Source organism: Phodopus roborovskii, unplaced genomic scaffold (assembly GCF_943737965.1).
Source record: "Phodopus roborovskii unplaced genomic scaffold, PHOROB, whole genome shotgun sequence".
NCBI lineage: Eukaryota > Metazoa > Chordata > Mammalia > Rodentia > Cricetidae > Phodopus > Phodopus roborovskii.
In genome coordinates, this window is record NW_026125444.1 from 16,165,155 (window position 1) to 16,184,813 (window position 19,659).

The 19,659-nt window shown below is 40.6% G+C and overlaps 1 protein-coding gene across 2 annotated transcripts in view; it reads left to right on the forward strand.

Moving 5' to 3' along the window:
* Positions 1-19,659, forward strand: part of Klhdc10 (kelch domain containing 10) — a 53,194-nt gene that overhangs the window by 6,999 nt on the left and 26,536 nt on the right. The window contains exon 2 of one of the 2 annotated variants that reach the window (XM_051175840.1): positions 19,166-19,252. The exons of the other annotated variant lie outside the window; for it this stretch is intronic. Coding sequence (XP_051031797.1) covers positions 19,166-19,252 — 87 coding nt within the window. The remainder of the gene's footprint in view (positions 1-19,165; positions 19,253-19,659) is intronic. 2 annotated transcript variants of the gene reach the window in all.

Sequence of the window (19,659 nt, forward strand, 5' to 3'; positions counted from 1 at the left end):
CTCTCTAGCCCTAGACCATTCTTAAATTGCCAGTTTAACAGAATGTTTGCTTAAGCATCTTTTCAGCAAATGAAAGAGCCATATTTGTTTCATTTACTTATAGTCTCTCTTTATAGATTTTGTTCATTTTTCTATTGAAATGTTTTATTTATAGAAACTCATATTCTAGGAAACTGTTACTAGTCTTTGACATATGTTGCAGATATTTTCCAAGGTTTTAAAATTTATCTTTGACCTTGTTTACAGATAGATTTTCCAGCAGGAATTAAACAATTTTTAGTTTATTAGTCTTTTTGAGTAACGATTTTAAAAGGTTTGTTTAAAAAGTTTAAATGATGTAATGTGATGTGTGTGTGTGTGATGTGTGTGTGTTTGTGTTCATATGTGAGTGCTGGTGCCCTTGGAGTTCAAAAATGTTGTTGGATCCCCTGGAGCAGGAGCTACAGGCGTTTGTGAGCTACAGGACATGTATGCTGAGACCCAAACTCAGGTCCTCTGCAAGAGCCTTATTAGCTCTAGCCGGTAAGCTTTGAGCAACATTAGTGTAGTATTTTATGTTTAAGAAAGATCATCTTTGAACTAATACTATTTTTAAGCTAAAACTGAAGTAGATATTCTTGTGTTTTTGGTATGTTCATATTTTTATTTATTATTACTATTGGATTTTTTTTTTTTTTTTTTTTTTTTTTTTTTTTTTGAGACAGGGTTTCCTCTGTTTAGCCCTGGCTGTCCTGGAACTAGCTCTGTAGACCAGGCTAGCCTTGAACTCAGACATCTGCTTGCCTATGCCAAGGTGTGAGCCACCATGGCCTGGCTTGCAAATGTAAGTTTAAGGAAGTGCTGAGGAAGGACTAGAAAGTTACCTTTCTTCTGGATGCCTGCTGCTATTGTCTTCACTAACCATTCCCACTTCTTCCTTGAAATCATATCTGTGGTGTGCTTAGTATGGGGTTATTGTTTTGCTTTATTGATCAGTTCGTCCTTTTATTGTTGTTGCCCCTTGTTCTATTCCTGGGTGATTTTTTTTCCTTATTTTTCTACAAAATATGAAATCAACTGATTAATGTCCCCTGAATCTTATTTTGTTTTCTTGTTGGGTCTCATGTGTGCGTCCTTCTGCCTACCTCCCGAGTGCTAAGATTACAGATGTGCACCACCATGCCTGGCCTCTTTTTTTTTTTTTTTCTTCCTTCCTTCCTTCCTTCCTTCCTTCCTTCCTTCCTTCCTTCCTTTCTTTCTTTCTTTCTTTTTTAATGAGTGTCTTACTGCAAATTCTTGGGCTCAGGTGACCTTGATATTGGAGTGGGCTGGAGAGCTCACTTGATGGTTATGAGTGTGCACTTGTTTTGCAGAGGACTGGTGTTCAGTTCCCAGACCGTTCACTTCTTCCTTCCTTTTTTCGAGACTGGGTTTCCTGGCTGTCCTGGAACTCACTCTGTAGTCCAGGCTGGCCTTGAACTCAGAGATCCGCCTGCCTCTTCCTCCTGAGTGCTAGGGTTAAAGGGGTGCCACATTTCTCTCCTGATGTCACTTATGTTTGTATGTGAGCATGAGCGTGCCATGCTACAGATGCCAAAGTGAGAGACAGCTTTCGGAGTTGGTGCTGCCGTCCACCATGTGTGTCCCCGATGGAGCTTAGGTCCTCAGGCTTAAGGACCTTATACACCAAGCCATCCTGCTGGGACCTTTTATGTCCTGTTTCTTTTTTAGTTAGATACAGATACAGGAGAAAACATGTCATCTTTGAATCCATTGCTTAACCCCTCTCTTCCTTCTTTTTTTTTTTTTTTTTTTTTTTTTTTTTTTTTTAATGTCTGAGTCTTCTGTCTGCATGTATGCCTGCAGGCCAGAAGAGGGCATTAGATCCCTATAGAGATGGTCATGAGCCACCTTGTGGTTGCTGGAATTGAACTCAGGATCTCTCCAGGCTCTACCTTATTTTAAAAGATGTACTTATTGCATTCATGTGATATACATGCATACATGAAGATAAAACACCCATATACATAAAATAAAATAAGTAAAAGTAGATTTTTACTTATCTAAGTCTAGTCTATTGTAATGATCTCAGTTCTTTAACATGATCTCAGTTCTGTTGATTTTCTTGGTAATGACACAGTTTTATTCTTTAGGGTTAAATAATGCTCCAGTGTGTATACGAGAATGTGAATACAGGGGCATATGTATGTGGAGGACACTTTTGGTGTCATCCTTAGTGTCCACTCTCTTCGAGTTTCTTGTTGGCCTGGAGACCAGGCTACACTGGCTTACTATTGACTTCCAGGTAGTTTGTTGTTGCCTCCCCAGCTCTAGGATCACAAGCACACCACTACACCTGACATTTTTACATGGGTTCTGGATTGAATCCAGGTCCTCATGCTTGCTTTGCAAACATTTACCAATTGAGCTATCTCCTCAGCCCCTCATTCCTTGTTTTGTTTTGTTTATTGTTTGTTTTTTACTGTTTGTTTTTGAGATAGGGTTTCCCTGTGTAGCTTTGGAGCCTGTCTGGCACTCATTCTAGTATCCCAGGCTGGGCCCGAACTCAGAGATCCATCTGTCTCTGCCTCCTGAGTGCTGGGATTAAAGGAGTGTACCACCACCGCCTCCTCCTCCCCCGCTGCCGCCACTGCCACCTCCACCGCTGCAGCTGCCTAGCTTTTTTTTTTTTTTTTTTTTGTGAGAGTGTCTTGATGTGTAGCTCTGGCTGCCTTGGAACTTGAACTTGCTATGTAGACCAGGCTGGCCTTGAACTCACAGAGATCTATCTGCCTTTACCCCTGAACATTTTAAAGGCATGCACCTTTAAGGGTCTTACTGTGTAGCCCTGGCTAACCTGAAACTCTGTGAATAGACTAAATTGGCCTAAAGGCTGGTGGTACCTCCACATTCAGTCATGTGTTTGCCTCTCCCTACCCATAACCTCCCGAAGACAGGGTTTCTCCGTGTAGCTCTAAGCCTGCTTCTGCCTCCCAAAGTGCTGGGATTAAAGGTGCGTGCATGCATGCATGCACACATGCACGCATACACACACACACACACACACACACACACACACACTCACACCCTTTCTTGGTTTTCATGATTATAAAGTCATCTCTTTGATCCCAACTCCATTTATTTCTTTATATTTATTTGTATGTATGTATGTCGGCATACAGGTGCCAAGATGCACTTGCAGAGGTCAAAGGACAACGCTTTTGGGAGTTAGTTCTCTTTCTACTACTTGGGTTGCAGGGATCAAATTGGGCTGCCAGCAAACAACGTGCCCTTACCAGCCGGGCCACCCCACTCCCTATGTTTAATGTTCATCTTTTCCCATATTAACTTACCAAACCATCTGTTGATAGGAACCTAGGTGGATGGTGGTTTCCGACTGCTAAGCATAATGCTGCTGTGTATACCTGAGCACAGACGTCTGCATGTGCCTTTCCCTTAGTAAATGCCTGGAGTATAATTATTGAATCATGTAGTAGCTCTGTGAGATATGTTTAGCCATTTGAGGAATTTCCACACAGTTTTCCAGAGCAACTGGAATTTTACATTTCCACCAACGCTGTGTGTATCTTCCCAAATCCTTGTCATCTCACTCTCTGACTCTGCCACAACTAGTTTAATACGTGTGAAGGAGAATCTCGCGCGCCCGCCTTTTTTGATAAGGTCTTCATGTTGTTCTGTCCCGTCTCAGTCTCCTGGGTTCCAGCAGCCTCGCTCACATAGTCGTTGTACCTGCATACCTTCATGTGGTTTTGATCCGTTTCTCTTGATGCCTGTAATGCCAAGCACCCTTTTTATGTGCTTGGTGACCATTGTGTCTGTTTCCTCTGTAGGAAGCTGTACATCAGACGCTTCATCCTGTTTTTACATCATCGTCATCATCATCATCATCATTATTACTGGTTTTTCGAGACAGGGCTTCTCTGTGTAGTTTTGTAGACCAGGCTGGCCTCTGCCTCCCGAGTGTTGGGTTTAAAGGTGTGTGCCACTGCCAAGCTCTCATCCTGTTTTTAATTGGGTTGTCTTTCTATTGTTGTTTTAAGAGTTCTTTATATAGTCTAGGTATAGCCCTTTATTATTTATATGATTTAACATTTACATGTACATTTCCTCATTTTATGGTTTTCTTTTTAGTTGTGTTGCTTGATTTTTTTTTTATTTTGATAAAATCTAATTATTGCTTTTTTTTTTTTTTTTCTTTTGTTGTTTGTGTTTTTGGTGTGATATGTAAGAATCCTAGTGCTTTGTGGTTTTGCCTTTGTCTCAGTACTTGCTGTCAGTCATTCTAGTGCCATTTGTTTCCAGTACTTTCCATCACTTTTCTTTCACTTTTGAATGGTCTTGTTACCTTTGTCAAAAATCAGTTGATGGTAAAGTGGGCTCATTCTGATTTCTCCCTTCTGTTATTTATCTGCATGTCTGATCATGTGTCATTACCGTACTACTTCATTTATTGGCACTTTGAACTAAAGAATTATGAGTCTTCCTGTTTTATTTCAAAGGTTCATTTGGACTTTTGTGGGTCCCTTACAATTCCATGTAAACTTGGGAATCGGTCTGTTCGTTAGCACAAGCAATCAAATAAGATGGCTTAGTGGTTAAGAGTCCTTGCTGTGCAGTCATGAACACTGCACCCTGCGTGCTGAACCGTGCCCCCTGCGCACACCCTTACCTCTGCTTGAGGGAGAGGAAGCAGGATCACTGTAGCTTGCCAGTTTATTAGCTGATTGAGGGAATTGGAGCCCCAGGTTGTTCTCCAACCTGCACATGTTCATCATGACACACACAAATGTCCATGCACAGACATAAACATAATTTTAAAAAAGTTTTAATCTGTCTTCTTCTTTAGAGACCCAAATACTTCACAGCTCATAATAGGGTCTCATGTACCCCAGGCTAAAATCTCCCTACGTAGCAGGATGGTTTTGAATTCTGATCTCGCCTCAGCCTTACAAGTAATGAGAGCACATCATATTCCTTCGTGCCTGGCTTATAGTAAGTGTTTATAAGTGTGTATTGATTGTCAGCATTCATAGTTACTTTTGCAAGATGATGGAATTCAAGGTTATTTTGCATTGAATAAATTAACTTTGTTTTGTTTTTTCAAGACAGGATTTCTTTGTGTAGCCCTGGATGGCCTGGAACTCCCTCTGAAGACCAGGTTGGCCTCAAACTCAAAAGAGATTTGCCTGCCTCTGCCTTCCAAGTGCTGTGATTAAAGATGTGGCACCACTCACTGCCTGGCAAATTTCATGTTTTTAAATCTAGCAAATGTGGATTTTGAATAGATTTTTCTGCCTTTTTTTTTTTTTTTTTTTGAGTCAGGGTCAGGCAGGCTTTAAACTTACTATGTGTCATTGGTTGCTTTGTTGAGGCAATCTTCTTGCCTCAGCCTCCCGAGTGCTGAGATTACATGCATGAGCCACCATGTTTAACCATCTAATCTCTTTTTACTTTTTCAAACAAAGAGTTTCTCTTTGTAGCTTTGGAGCCTGTCCTAGAACTTTGTACACCAGGCTGGCCTCGAACTCACAGAGATCCGCCTGTCTTTTGTCTTCTCTTACAGTCACAGTCATGAAGGCATTGTTTTCATTTCCCACACATGAAGGACTTACATGTACCAGATCACATGGATGCTCCAGCCTCCATCTGATGTAACCTGTCTTCATTATGAAGCATCATTTCCCTTGGCTTCTGTGTTCCCCCCCCCCCCAATAAAAACCCTTTCCATTTTCCCTTTCCTTCTCTGGTTTTTTGAGGTAGGATCTTGAGATGTTACCCCAATGATCTGGAACTCACTATGTAGAACAGATTAGCCTCAGATTCATGCCATCTCTGCCTCTGGCTCATGAGTGATAGAATTATAGGTCTGTATTACTGTAAGCACTTGCTTTTTGTTTCTTTCTCTCTCTCTCTCTCTTTCTTTCTTTCTTTTTTTTTTTTTTTTGAGACAGGGAGTCATTATGTAGTTCTGGCTATCCTGGAACTCATCATATTGACCAGGCTGGCTTTGAACTCACAGAATTTGCTTGGCTCTGCTTCAAATGTTCTGGGAATGAAGGTGTGCCTGTCTTTTTTGTTTGTTTGTTTGTTTTGTTTGTTTTTCAAGACAGGGTTTCTCTGTAGCTTTGGAGCCTTTTCTGGAACTCACTTTGTAGACCATGTTGGCCTTAAACTCACAGAGATCTGCCTGCCTCTGCCTCCCTAGTGCTGGGATTAAAGCGTGTGCCGCCACGGCCAGGCCCACTGTGCCTGTCTTAACTCTTGCTTTTTTACTAGGCTGTTTTTCATTTGTTTGTTTGTTTCTTTGTTTTGAGACGGTTTCATGAAGACCAGGCTGGCCTCAAACTTGTTATATAACTGGGAATACCTTGATCTGATTTTCTTGCCTCTACCTCTGGAGTGCTGGAATTACAGATGTGGGCCAACATGCCTGGTTTATATAGTACTAGCCACTCATTGACTCCAAGGACTTCCAGCTGCTAGGTAGGTACTTTACCAACCGAACAACAATCCAAGTACTCTTGCTAGGTACTTCATAACCATTTACTCATAACCCAGTAGTAAATAGGTAAATTGGGTACTAATTTTTGTCCCCTTGTGTGGGTAAGATCAGTGAGACACAGAGGGTGAGACTGTGAGCTGGGAAGGTACAGAGTTAGGCTTTGGGTCCAGACTGTGCTTCTAAAAGTCCTCCATCTTGACTACCCTGCTATGCTCTGCAGCTTGTTCCTCCCAATTCATTCTATCACTAGCACATTCAGGTTTTTGCTACCTTCAAATGCACTATATTAATATATATAGTTGTTATCAGTCTTCTTTTCTAATCTACCCTCTGTGTTGAAGCAGGATTAATCTTATAAAGCACAACTCTATCTGTATTGCTTCCTAGAGCATAATTCTTCATTGGCTTCCTGCCACATTTAGAATCCAGCCTGGATTTATGCTATCTAGGATGTGGTCATTGAATATAAGCCTAGGTATGAAATGAGAAGTATGATGACTAGTAAGAAAATGAGATGATAAAATAATTTGGAGTTAAATGATGCCTTTTCTGTGAGTTGTTTCCCTTTTTATCCACAGTAGCTTCTTGCCATATGGTTTTATCATCAAACTGTCAACTCTGTTAGTTTGAATCAGATGTATCATTGATTAAAATGCTAACTATACATATCTTAGTGTCACGTGAAGCAAATCCTTTTAAAAATGCACACAAACCTCATGCAGAACTATGGATTTTCTAGTATGCACTCTGAATTTGATAATTTGAAAAGAACTAAAATATATTTAGTTTTATATACATATACATATTTAAACTATTCAGGAAAATAACCTGTTAAAGCTATATTTAAAAATTTATGGATTTGAGACAGCCATGGTGGCATATACCTTTAATCCTAGCACTCAGGTGGTATAGGCAAGTGGATCTCTGTGAGTTCAAAGTCGGCCTGGTTTATATATAGAGGTCTACATCAGCCAGAGAGATACATAGTGAGAACCTGTCAGGAAAAGAAAAATAGGGACCCAAATTATGATTTTAAGTGAAACTTACCTGCTCTTACAGGAAAAACACTTGTGTGCACAGGAAATGCTATGGTATGTTGTCTTTTAACATTTCTGTGCTCCGGGAAAAGAATAGGCTTACTTTCCTGAGATGGCCTTCAACTCATGACCCTCATGCCTCAGCATCCTGTGTAACTTTGTATTCTAGGCTGATCTCTCACTCATGGTCCTCATGCCTCAGCATCCTGTGTAACTTTGTATTCTAGGCTGATCTCTCACTCATGGTCCTCATGCCTCAGCATCCTGTGTAACTTTGTACTCTAGGCTGATCTCTCACTCATGGTCCTCATGCCTCAGCATCCTGTGTAACTTGCACTAGGGTTGTGCACACTGTGCTACTCTCAAAAATAGGTATTTATGAGTGTAGTTCTTCATACGGAAGTCACCCCAGACATCATGCCTGCTTTGGCCATATTCATAGTTAATACTTTTTTTTTTTTTTTGAGGTAGAATCTCATGTAGTTCATACTGTCTTTGAATTCACTGTAGCTGAGAAAGACCTTGAACTTCTGTCTCTCCTTCCTGCTTGTCTGAGGAACTCTTCTATTGCTGTCAAAACCACCCCGGTGACACGCCTCCAACAAGGCCATCCAGTCTAACCCTTCTCAACATTTCCACCCACTGGGGACCAAACATTCAAATATATGTGCTCTGGGGGCCTTCTCATTCAAACCAATACCTAGAGGGTTTGGTTTTTCCCTCAGGTCTCTCCATGTAGTTTTGGCTGGCTGTCCTGGAGGTCCCACATAGATCAGGCTGGCCTTGAACTCACATAGATACACTTGCTTCTGTCTCCCTAGTGCTGGGATTTTAAAGGCATTCACCACCATGCCTGGCTACTCCTTGTTTTTTTTAGACAAAACTCTGGCTTCTGGCTCATGGCAGTCCTTGCTTCACTTCCCTGAGCACTGTGCTCATAAGGTGTGTATCCTAGGCCTTGCTAAAAAGTACCTTTTGGGGGTGGGGTCAAGTTGATGCAGGAGTTGAACCCAGGACCTCGTACATGCTAGTCAAGTACCACTGAGCTGTATCCTCAGTCATAGCCGACACATTTGAAGATTTTTTTTTTTTTTTTTTTTGAGACAAGGGAGTAGCCTGTAGTCTGGGGTGGCTTGAAACCCACCACCTAGCACAGTCTCAGCCTCTTAAATGCTGGAATTACAGGCATTAGCCACCACATCTGGTCTTCTTATTAAATATTTTTAAAATTACATTTAATTACTTTTGGATGGTTGTGAGCCATATGGTGCTGGGAACTGAACCTGGGTCTTCTGCAGGAGCATCCGTTGTCATCAATTGCTCTTAACTGCTGAGCCACCTCTCCAGCCCCACCCAGTTTTCTTTTTTAGGATTTTTTGCTGGTAAAAAGAATGGAGGTGACACTGAATCAAGAAATGAGGAGTTGGGAGTGTAGCTGTGAAGTAGAGCATGTGCTTAGTGTCCATGACATCTTAGAACCAAAGTAACAAAAATAGCCACACAAAACCATCACCTCTAACAGAAAAAGGCATGCATAAATAGATTTTATGACTGTAGTTTATATTTCACCATAGACACATTTGCAGAAAAATTTGGACTGTAAATGAAGGCAGAAAACAACCTTATAAATCATGAGAAAGGTTTTAGAATGATACTTGATTTTTTTTCCCTCTCTGACACCTCTTTGAATCCTGAGATGTTGAAAAGACCTTAGAAATCTTTTTTGTTGTTGTTTTTTAAAGTAATTCTTATTTATTCATTTAATTTTTATGTGTGTTGGTATTTGGCCTGCGTGCATATCTGCAGGAGGGAGGTAAATCCACTGGGACTAGAGTTATAGAGACTGGTGAGCTGCCATGTGGGTGTGGGAACTGAGCCTGGGTTGTTTGGAAGAGCAATCAGTGCTCTTAACCACAGAGCCATCTCTCCAGCCCTGTTGTTTTGAGACAGGATTTCTCTGTGTAGTCAGGGCTGTCCTAGAACTCATTCTGTACTGTCTCCCAGTGCTAGGATTAAAGAGAATTGTATGATTTTGGAGCTTGAAAAACTATCCAGTATGCATGTTATATGGAGTATTTAGAGTTAATTCTTCCTATCAAAATATTAAACTGGGCCCAAAGGGTAGAGTGGTTTTTTTTTTTTTTTTTTTTTAAGATTTATGTGTTTTATGTGTGTTTTGCCTACATGTGTGTATGTGCACTATGTGCCTGCTTGGTACCCAAGGAGGCTGGCAGATGACCTCAGATGCCCTGGAACTGGAGTGAAAACAGGGCCCAGGTCCTCTGGAAGAGCAGGAAGTAGTCTTAATCACTGAGCCATGTCTCCAGCCCTGGGTGGAGTTTTTATGTTGAAGTTTTGGTAGACATTCATAAACATTAAGAATATATGATATTATTTTAAACCAGAGTGTTCCCAGGGATTTTATATTTATTAGATTCAAATGTACTATTTCAGTCTAACAGGTTTATGAATTACAATACTTTTTGATTAATATATGCAAATTTTAGCTAATTTCTCAAGAATAGTCTAGGTAAGAATCACTCATTTCCATAGATGACAGTGATTTCAGGGTCACATCTGTTTGTGCCCTTTCTTTCCCCCAGAGACAGAAACTCCTCACTTTAATGAGCCTGCTTTTTTCAGAGAAGGGATACTTGAATAACAAAACAAAAATGACAAAGACCAGCTCAGATTGTGATTACTTCATGTTTATAGAAGAAAGTTCTAGGATAGCCTGCCTTGGTCTACAAAAACTAGAGTAATATTGGAGGAATGAGAAAATGAAAGAAACCCAGGCGGTGCTGGCACAGGCTTTTAACCCTAGCACTCTGGGGGCAGAGGTAGGCAGATGTGTGTGAGTTCAAGACCAGCCTGCTCTACAGAGCAAGTTCCAGGACAACTACTGCAGCATGGCAAGAGAAAGCTGTGTAGACCAGAAAGGACCACCAGCCTGTTCAGAAAGAACAGGGTTATCAAACAATGGAAAAGGCGAGAACTAGCCATTTCTGCCCTTACCTGCTTGCTGTTTTCCTAGTCCCCCCAAACTGAGATGGTTTATAAATGAACATATATGGACATAAACGTATAAGGTACAGTTAGACTTGGAAGTGATAGATATCTAATGTCTCAGGACAGGTAATTGCTTTGCCTCAGTATACTCCTTAAGATCTGTTTGCTGGGGGCTGGAGAGATGGTTCATTGGTTAAGAACACAAGCTGGTCTTCCAGAGGTCCTGAGTTCAGTTCCCAGCAACCATATGATGGCTCACCACCATCTATAATGAGATCTGGTGCCCTCTCCTGGCCTGTGGGCACACATGGAGTCAGAATTTTTTTTTTTTTTTTTTTTTTTTTACATAATTAATAAATAAGTCTTTAAAAAAAAAGATGTTTGCTGTTAGTATTATGGAAGTGTAGTAGGGAAGAAGTAGTCAGCAGCTCTTCACACCCTAGCTAGAAAGTTTATAAGGGCAGCATCAGAGTGCATGTGTGGGCTAGCAACAGTTTGTTTGCTTGATTGTTTTGAACAAGGTTTTGTGTAGCCTAGGTAGACCTCAAAGTCATAATTCCAGCTCTCATCTCAGTTGTTCTTAATTAATAGTTTTTGTTTTGTTTAACTCCTAAAACTTTGGTGCGATATAAAATGTTTGTGTGTGTGTGTGTGTGTGTGTGTGTGTGTGTGTGTGTGTATATAAATAAAAAAAATAAATCTGGCCTCAAACTCAGAGATCTGCCTGCCTCTGTCTCCTGCATATTGGGTTTAAGGCCTGCCACCACCTCCTGGCTTAATGTTACCATATTCTGTCAGTCACAAGACCTACCTTGGTTTTGATTTTTATTGAGATTTGGTAATGTGGCAGTATAATGGAGATAATATCCAAATTTTGAAACAGTAACTCCTTTGGGAGTTAGACTTACTTTTTTTACTGAGAGCCAGTGTCCTAGTATTCATTCAGCAAGTATTAATTAAATGCCTTTATGAGGCGTACCTGTTTAGGTACCACATTTAATTATGATCAAGAGCATGATTGTATAGTAGTTAAGAGAGATTTAGATTCAAATGCATTGGTTTAGCTGGGCTTGGTGATGAATAGTGCTGGTAACCCCAGAACTCCCCGGGGAGGTTGAAGCAGAAAGATTTTAAGGCCAGCCTGGGCTATATAAAAGCAGATTCCAGGTAAACGGAAGCCTCATGCAGAGATCTATCTCGACAAACAAACAAACAAACAAACAAAAGCACAGGTTTAAATTCTAGACTTTTCATATGGTACTTAGGTGCTCTTATACAAATTACTTAATCTCACTATTCTTAATTCCCTCTGTAAATTGGGAATCACGGTCGTATCCATTTCATAGAGTTGTGGAGAGGATTAAATGAGTTCTTGTAATAGTGCTAGTAATGTGTGCAGTTGTTTCCATGTATGTATGTGCAATGCTGTGGCTAATCAAACTAGAACACGTAGTACAACATGGCATTATGAGTTATATTTTAATTTGCTGTTTATTTACTGCTTTGTTTCAAAATGAAATGGAACTGATGCTCCCTCCTAAGGACTACTCTTAATGAAAGAGGCGTGAGTCAGATCTCTCCTCTCTCTCTTAAAAGCAGGGGTGGTGGTGAGTGTTGTCTCACTATGTGTGTAACTTTGGTTGTCCTGGAGCTTACAATATAGATCAGGCTGGTCTTGAATTCCCAGTGATCTGCCTGCCTCAGCCTCCTGAGTGATGGGCGTGTCCACACTGCCTGGCTGATCAAAGACTCTTTAATGGCTGTTATATTTTACAAATACACTGGAGAACCATGCAGTGCTGCCTGCATTGGAGGCAACCCTGGGTCACAAGTCTGTACACTCTTGTGACTGATCTGTGATGGCGGAACCTTGCATAGTCCCTTTGTTTACTATGACTTCTGCATTCTCTTCAACAAAGCAGTATTCACCTTCTCTCTGGCTCCCTCTCCCCTTCCCTTCCTTTCCCTCCCTCCCCTCCCTCTCTCTCTCCCTGAGACAGGGTTTCTCTATATAGCCCTGGCTGTCCTGGAACTGACCAAGCTGGCCTCGACCTCAGAGATCCACCTGCCTCTGTCTCCTGAGTGCTGGGACTAAAGGCATGCACCAACACTACACAGCTCAGCGCTACCACTTTTTAAATTGTCCCTGTTCTGATGGATGAATGAGACACAGTCTTTGTTTTGTTTTCATTTTTTGAGACAGGGTTTCTCTGTGTAGCCCTGGCTGTCCTGGAACTGTCTCTGTAGATCAGGCTGACTTTGAACTCAGAGATTCCCCTGCCTCTGTTAAATGCTAGATTAAAGGCTTGGGCCCCCACCACTCAGAGATACATAGTTTATAAAGAATATTTTTTAAAGAGTTATTTATTTTTGTGTGTACAGTTGTTTACCTATTGTCTTTGTTAGGGTTTCTGTTGCTGTGGTAAAAGCAACTTGGGAAGGAAAAGGTTTATTTCACATTTCCATAGCACAGTCAGTCCATCATCGAATGCAATTACGGCAGGAACTCAAACAGAGAAGGGGACTTGGAGGTAGGAGCTGATGGAGAGCTTGTTCAATCTGCTTTCTTGCATTTTTTTTTTTTTGTTTGTTTGTTTGTTTTGAGATAGGGTTTCTCTGTGTAGCCCCAGCAGTCCTGGAACTCACTCTGTAGATCAGGCTGGCCTCAAACTCACAGAGATCTGCTTGCCTCTGCCCCAAATTCTGGGATTAAAGGCGTGTGACAACAGTAGGCCGCACAGCAGACCATGAGCCACGCCAATCACTAAGAAAATGCCCTACAGGCTTATCTATTGCATGGTCTTAGAAAAGCATTTTCTCATTTGAGATTCTACCATGTGGGTGCTGGGAACTGAACAGGTGACCTCTGCAAGAGCAGCAAGTGCTCTTAAACATTGATCTGAGGGAGTCATGTTGTCCTGAGTGTGCATGTGTGTGTGAGCGAGAGAGAGAGGGAGAGAGAGAGAGTGTGTGTCTGTGTGTGTGAGTGTGTGTGTCTGTGTGTGTGAGAGAGAGGGAGAGAGAGAGTGTGTGTGTGAGAGAGAGAGTGAATGTGTGTGAGTGTGTGTGTGTCTGTGTGTGTATGAGAGAGAGAGTGTGTGTCTGTGTGTGAGTGTGTGTGTGTGAGAGAGAGTGAATGTGTGTGAGTGTGTGTGTGTGTGTGTGTGTGTGTGTTTGAGATGGGGAGGGGATAACTATGTAATCTTGGCTGGCCTGGAACTTACCAAGTAGACCAGGCTAGGCTGTTGAGGGTTGGGATTAAAGGCATGCTCCACCATGCCTGGCTTTTTACATGTGTACTTTTGAGACAGCCTTACTCTAGCCCAAGCTGATTGTATCCCTGAATGTTAGTAAGGTTGGGTTGTGTTATTTCCCCCTCACCAGTGCTCATTGGTACTGGGGCTTTACCTCTTACTCTTTTCTGTGCCGTTATTTTTTATTCCATGTGTATAGTTTGAGTAATTCTTACCAGACTTCTGAGGGAGCAGTTTGTGTGTGTGTGTACTTACACATCCAAAAATGCCTCCTTCATACACGAATAAGAGACCAGTGTAGAATTCTAGGGTTAAAGGTAGAACATGGAGGTACATGCCTATCATCCCAGCCCTCAGGAGGCAAGAGAAAGGAGAACTGTAACCAACCAACTTAAAGCCTACCTCGTCACAGAGTGAGAACCCTGTTTCAAAACACAAAACAACACCTCCCTCCTCAAGTAATTCTAGGCAGAAGTATATATATATTTGTCCTAGGACCATGTGTTGAAAAGATAATTCTTGATACCCTTAAGGCTTAATCACTTAATTTCCTTGTTATTTTAATGGATCATAGGTGTTTTGAGTTTATCTTTAAATTCTCACATGTATTTACTTAGTTTTTTAGGTTTTTTGAGAGAAGGTCTGATTATATAGTCCTGGATGCCCTAGAACTTTCCACGCAGACCAGGTTGGCCTCAAACTCCTGGTGAGATCTCACTGGAAATGATTTCTTTATGAGAGCTCTTCCTTATGCCAGGACCGGTGGCTTTGAATGCTGCACCCTTGGAAAGTGTGGAAGTAGAAGGTGTTAGTCTTCCAGTTTCCTTTCAGATTGTTGTGGTGCTCTGGGCCCCTTCTGTTTCCATGTGAAGCTTAAGTTCATGTGTTCATTTCTGTAAACAACAAAACAGTACTTCAAATTGTTCTCTTTGGTATCTTAACTTTTTAAACCCTTCTGACTTTTTTCATGTTTGGGTCTTGGTTTTATGCTGGTTCATCCTGCTTTGAGAGTCTTTGCTAGCTTTCCTGTGACTTTCCATCAGTGTATTGTACAGATCCATATCGACTGTGGTAGGATGAGAGAGGGCTGAAGGATGAAGCAGAGTCTACCTGATACCTACCATTCTCTACTGCAGCTGCCCCTTAGCCTGCCAGATTGCTGACATCCACACAGGGCTCTTGCTGTCTCAGATTAACTGCTCATTGTGTTCTACCTGGGGAGCACATTTTTGGTCATTGTCACCATTCCTATCTGGGAGCAAATACGTCTCCTTAAAAGAGATAATTAGGTGGGAGGGGTTGATCTGTAATTTAACTTCTGTGCATCACCAATCAGCTATGTGGTCAGTTTTACAGTCAGCTTCCTGCTGTCTCCCTCTGCAGCCTGAGCTCACCTGTTTAAACCAGTGACATCAGCACTCATCCATTCCTCTTCTTGGTTCTATGGGACTGACTTCTTAGTCTGTTCCCTCAGCTTTTTCTTTTTCTGTTCATCGCTCACTGGTTCCTTATAGTTTTAGTCTATTAGGACATTTTTTTTTCTTTCTTTCTATTTTAGATTTTTTTGTTTGTTTTGTTTTGATTTTTAAGACAGGGTTTCTCCATGCAACCCTAGTTGTCCTGGAACTCATTCTATAGACCAGGCTGGCCTCAAACTCACAGAGATCCGCCTGCCTTTGCCTCCCAAGTGCTGGGACTAAAGGTGTGCACAACCACAGCTGCTTCTTTTTTGTTTGTTTTGTTTTTTTTTCAAGACAGGGTTTCTCTGTAGCTTTGGAGCCTGTCCTGGAACTCACTCTGTAGACCAGGTTGGCCTCGAACTCACAGAGATCTCCCTGTCTCTGCCTTCTGAGTTCTGGGACTAAAGGCATGGGCCGCCACCACCTGGCAGTGTACTGTGGCTGCCCCCTCTGAGGTTCAAGCTCAGGACTTTCAGATTATAAGACTGATGGGCTGCCTACTGTGCTAAGGAGGTGCTTGTCACATCCAGCTTCTATTGTAGATTTATAAAAAGATGACATTATTTATGATTTGGGGAGAAGGTGAGTTAGCTTGTGTCTTTCTAAGCCTTTATTTATAGTCAGTGTCTATGGTGAAGTAAATTTTGTAAAAAAGAAATAAAGCTAGCAGGCAAAATATTGATTAGCTCATTGGGGACATGATATTTTGCTTTGTGCATATTCCTTTTACAATAAGCACTAGTGGAAATTTGTAGTTTGTTTGAGTTCCACCACAAGAGCTTAATGTTTGTGTAAATTTTAATGATTAGAAGTTTAGGTCAGGAATAAATTTATGTGAAATTTAAAAGGTGCACGTTTCTTTAAAAATACAGAAGTGCATGTGCATGTTATTGTTATGTTGTTAGTGCTATGCTACTGTGCCTTTCCTCTCCTTCCCCTTCTTTATTCTGTTTCCCCCTCTCTCTCTGCTCTTTGGGTGACTAAGAGCACACGGGTCCTGAACTCAGCACCCACTTTGATGGAATAACTTCCATGGAGCTAGCATTAGCTTCTTCCGAGACAGAAATAATATGTTGGTTGCTGTGAGAGAAACATGCCAAAGATGTCTAACAGAAGTTCTAATAAAACAAAATGGGGTGGGGCTTAGGATCGAGCCTAGGGTCCTGTGCATGCTGGTCAAGTGTGCGCTATACTGAGCTACACACCCAGCTCTCCAAAACATCTTTGATTACAGCTTTGATTCACTAATTTTTAGTGTTACTTCAATATTATTCTAAAGTAGTTTTACGTTTCACATGGCAGCCAGGTGTGGTGGCGCACACCTTTAGTCCAAGTAAGGAAGATACAGGCGGATCTCTGTGAGTTCAAGGCCAGCCTGGTCTACAGAGTGAGTTCCAAGCCAGCCAAGGATACACAGTGAGACCCTGTTTCAAAAAATTAAAAAACAAACAAACAAACAAACAAACAAAAAAACCAAAAAATTCATATGACTATATTATTTCGTGTAAATAATAGGCCATATAACTTTTGGCTAATATAGAAGGAATAATTACCCCAACCTACATCTTAACTACACTGTTAACAGTTTGGTGTGTTTCTTTCCAATATTTTTTAAATTATATTTTCAAAAAATTAAAGTAATATGGTATTTTTTTTCCAGTCCAAAAGTTATGTGTACTTGATGAGAATACTTAAAAAATAAAGACGAGCGCAAAGGGAAAAAACACTCATAAAATCCACCTAAAGATAATCATAATTAAATTTTGTTGTTTATCTTTTTTATATTTTTCATGAACATATACTTTTTTTAACTAAAATTTTATATTATAATACTACTTTGTAACTGATCATTTGCAAAATATTGTGAATGTTTGTTAATGTTAATAGTCATATAAACTTTTAAGTGGTGTGTAGCATATGGATGTATTTAAGTATGTTTAACTGACATACTTAACCATCTCCCTATTGTTGGACATTGAAAGTGTTTTTATTTTTTTACCATTATAAATATTACCACAGTTAATATTTGTCCATACATCTTTCTATGCATCTGTGATTGTTTCTTTAGGAATAGATCCCTAGAAGTGGAATAGCTGGGTCAAAGGGTATGTACACTTCAACGCGTTTGATACATGAAAATGTCAAATGTAAGCTAACCTCATGTTATATTCTGTCTTGTATTGCTATTCAATTGTTTTGTGTGTCTTGTCTTGTTTTTCTACTCGGAACGTAAGTGAGAATAAGAGAAGTCTCTTGCATATGCTAGTACCCCTTGGCAGTATGGCTTCCTGTGTTGGTTTCATATCGTATTGATTCAAAGCAGTGGTTCTCCAGGGTTTTGAATGCCATAACTTGTACATTTAAAAATGCATGTGTGTGGTGTAGTTTAGAGTAAATTTAGGTTTGCAAATTTTCTATTTTTCTAGGCAAAGACATTTAGAAATAAAACCAAATAAAATTTTCTATCCCCATCCTCTTAGGAAGTAAAGAATATTTAACAATACAAAAGGATAGACCTCTGAAGAGAACATGTTAGCTTTTTGTCCATATTTTTATCATCTTATATTGGGCTAGGAATTTCACCTTAACCTAGAAGTGAACTAGAGACCAGCATTTGGGAACCACAGACTTAAAAGAGTTTAAAGCATTGAAATTGGAACCCTTTGCAAGAGTAGAAGTTCCCTGTGTCTCTCCACAGTATTGTGAAGGTCATGCTGCTGCTTTAAACAGAGTTTGTGTTTGTCCTTGTCAGTGTTTGACTAAACAAGCAAAGCGCTGCTGAGCATCTGAGTATAATTCCAATCTCTTAAAACAACATCTACTGGATGTGGGAATTGGAGCCAGGGTAGGTGTGATAGAGTGGAAAGAGGGGATGTTAGTTGGGCCAGCTCCTCGCCTTCCGCCACCCATCAGTTTTCCTTGCTTCCTTCCTAACATAGTGACGACTACGATGAGATCTGTGGCAGGTTTTATAGCCCTTGTTATACTTACTTCACTGTGATTGTTTGTTTATACAAATCTTTTGCTTACCTGTGCATGCGTTCTTCCAGGTAGGATGAGTCATCCCCTTCTTTTGCAGCTCTAGGTCCTAACACAGGGATCCGGGCATAGCAGGTGCCTAAAAGAGTGCGGAGGACCTCTGGATTGTTGAGGGGGTTCCGTGATACAATGTGTGTGGAAGTGCTTCCTAAACTTTGTGTTATGCCAACACTGGTCACTTTTGTTTTTGACAAGAGCGATTTTAATGGCGAGTCTCAAACCTTTGGAAAGAGAAAATTGCTCCTTTGAACAGTTCTTTTAGTGCATTATATTTTCCTGCTATTTGTAAGAAAACAAATTTTAATTGGGGGTCAGTGTGGAGCTAATTTGCTTCCTAGGAAAGCAAAGTACTCCTGCTCCCTATGCTACATGGAGGTGCCCTGGTAGCAAATGTTTGTTTGACTTGGTTATCATCTAATTTTAATAAGACCAGAGACTTTCTTATTATTAAAGGCGGTGTCCATTGCTTCCTAACCAGTAAAGAAGGGCACCAAGCCTTGAGCAGAGGAGTCTGTGTTATGCCTGGTGCTTTTGGGTAGAGCTCCTTTTCTAATTGCTTCTAAAATTCCTGGTAAATTTTTGCCACAAGATGGCAATGGTGATTACTTGAGTGTATATGCTATTGAAGCAGCTCAAAAGAGGTGCACATGAGTGTATTGTTTGGGGTAAGAGTTGAAGGCTTTCATCGCTGCTTATGTATTATTTCATTTTAACTTCCAGAGTTAAATGATACTTTATATCACTTTCCTTCTGTATTCAAGTATTGTTTTGTTCCCTGTTTTTCTGTCTTTATAATACAGTAACGATGTATTATTTGCCATGTGTTGTATGTGTCTGACTCACTGCTGATGATTGTGGTGACAGGTAAGAAGAAAATACGATGGGACCCAGTTAGGAGACGCTTCATTCAGTCCTGTCCTATCATAAGGATCCCTAACAGGTTCTTGAGAGGTGGGTGATCACTAGCAAGAGGTCTGTGCTTCCTGTGGGTTGAAGGGAATTTTGAATGGATTTTCTAAATTCAGAACTGTTTTCTTTAAGTTGTCTAGCAGCCAACATTGAAGTAAAAGACAATAGGCCTTAGTTTTAAATTTATGTTTTTCACTGACCACTGTTGGAATTGTAATGACAAGTTTGGGGGAAGGTAGGCTCTGTTAATGTGTCCATGATGGTTGAGTAGATGACCACAGCAGTACCAGTGGCAATCCATGTAACCTTCAAGTGTAGGATGTGATTCTAAATTAGAGATAAAGGAGGATGTGATAGTCTAAACTAAAAAGAATCCCTTTGTATTAAACTGTAAATAAAAAGCCATGGAAAGCATTTGTAACAGGTAATTAATATGAATATAAAGAGCT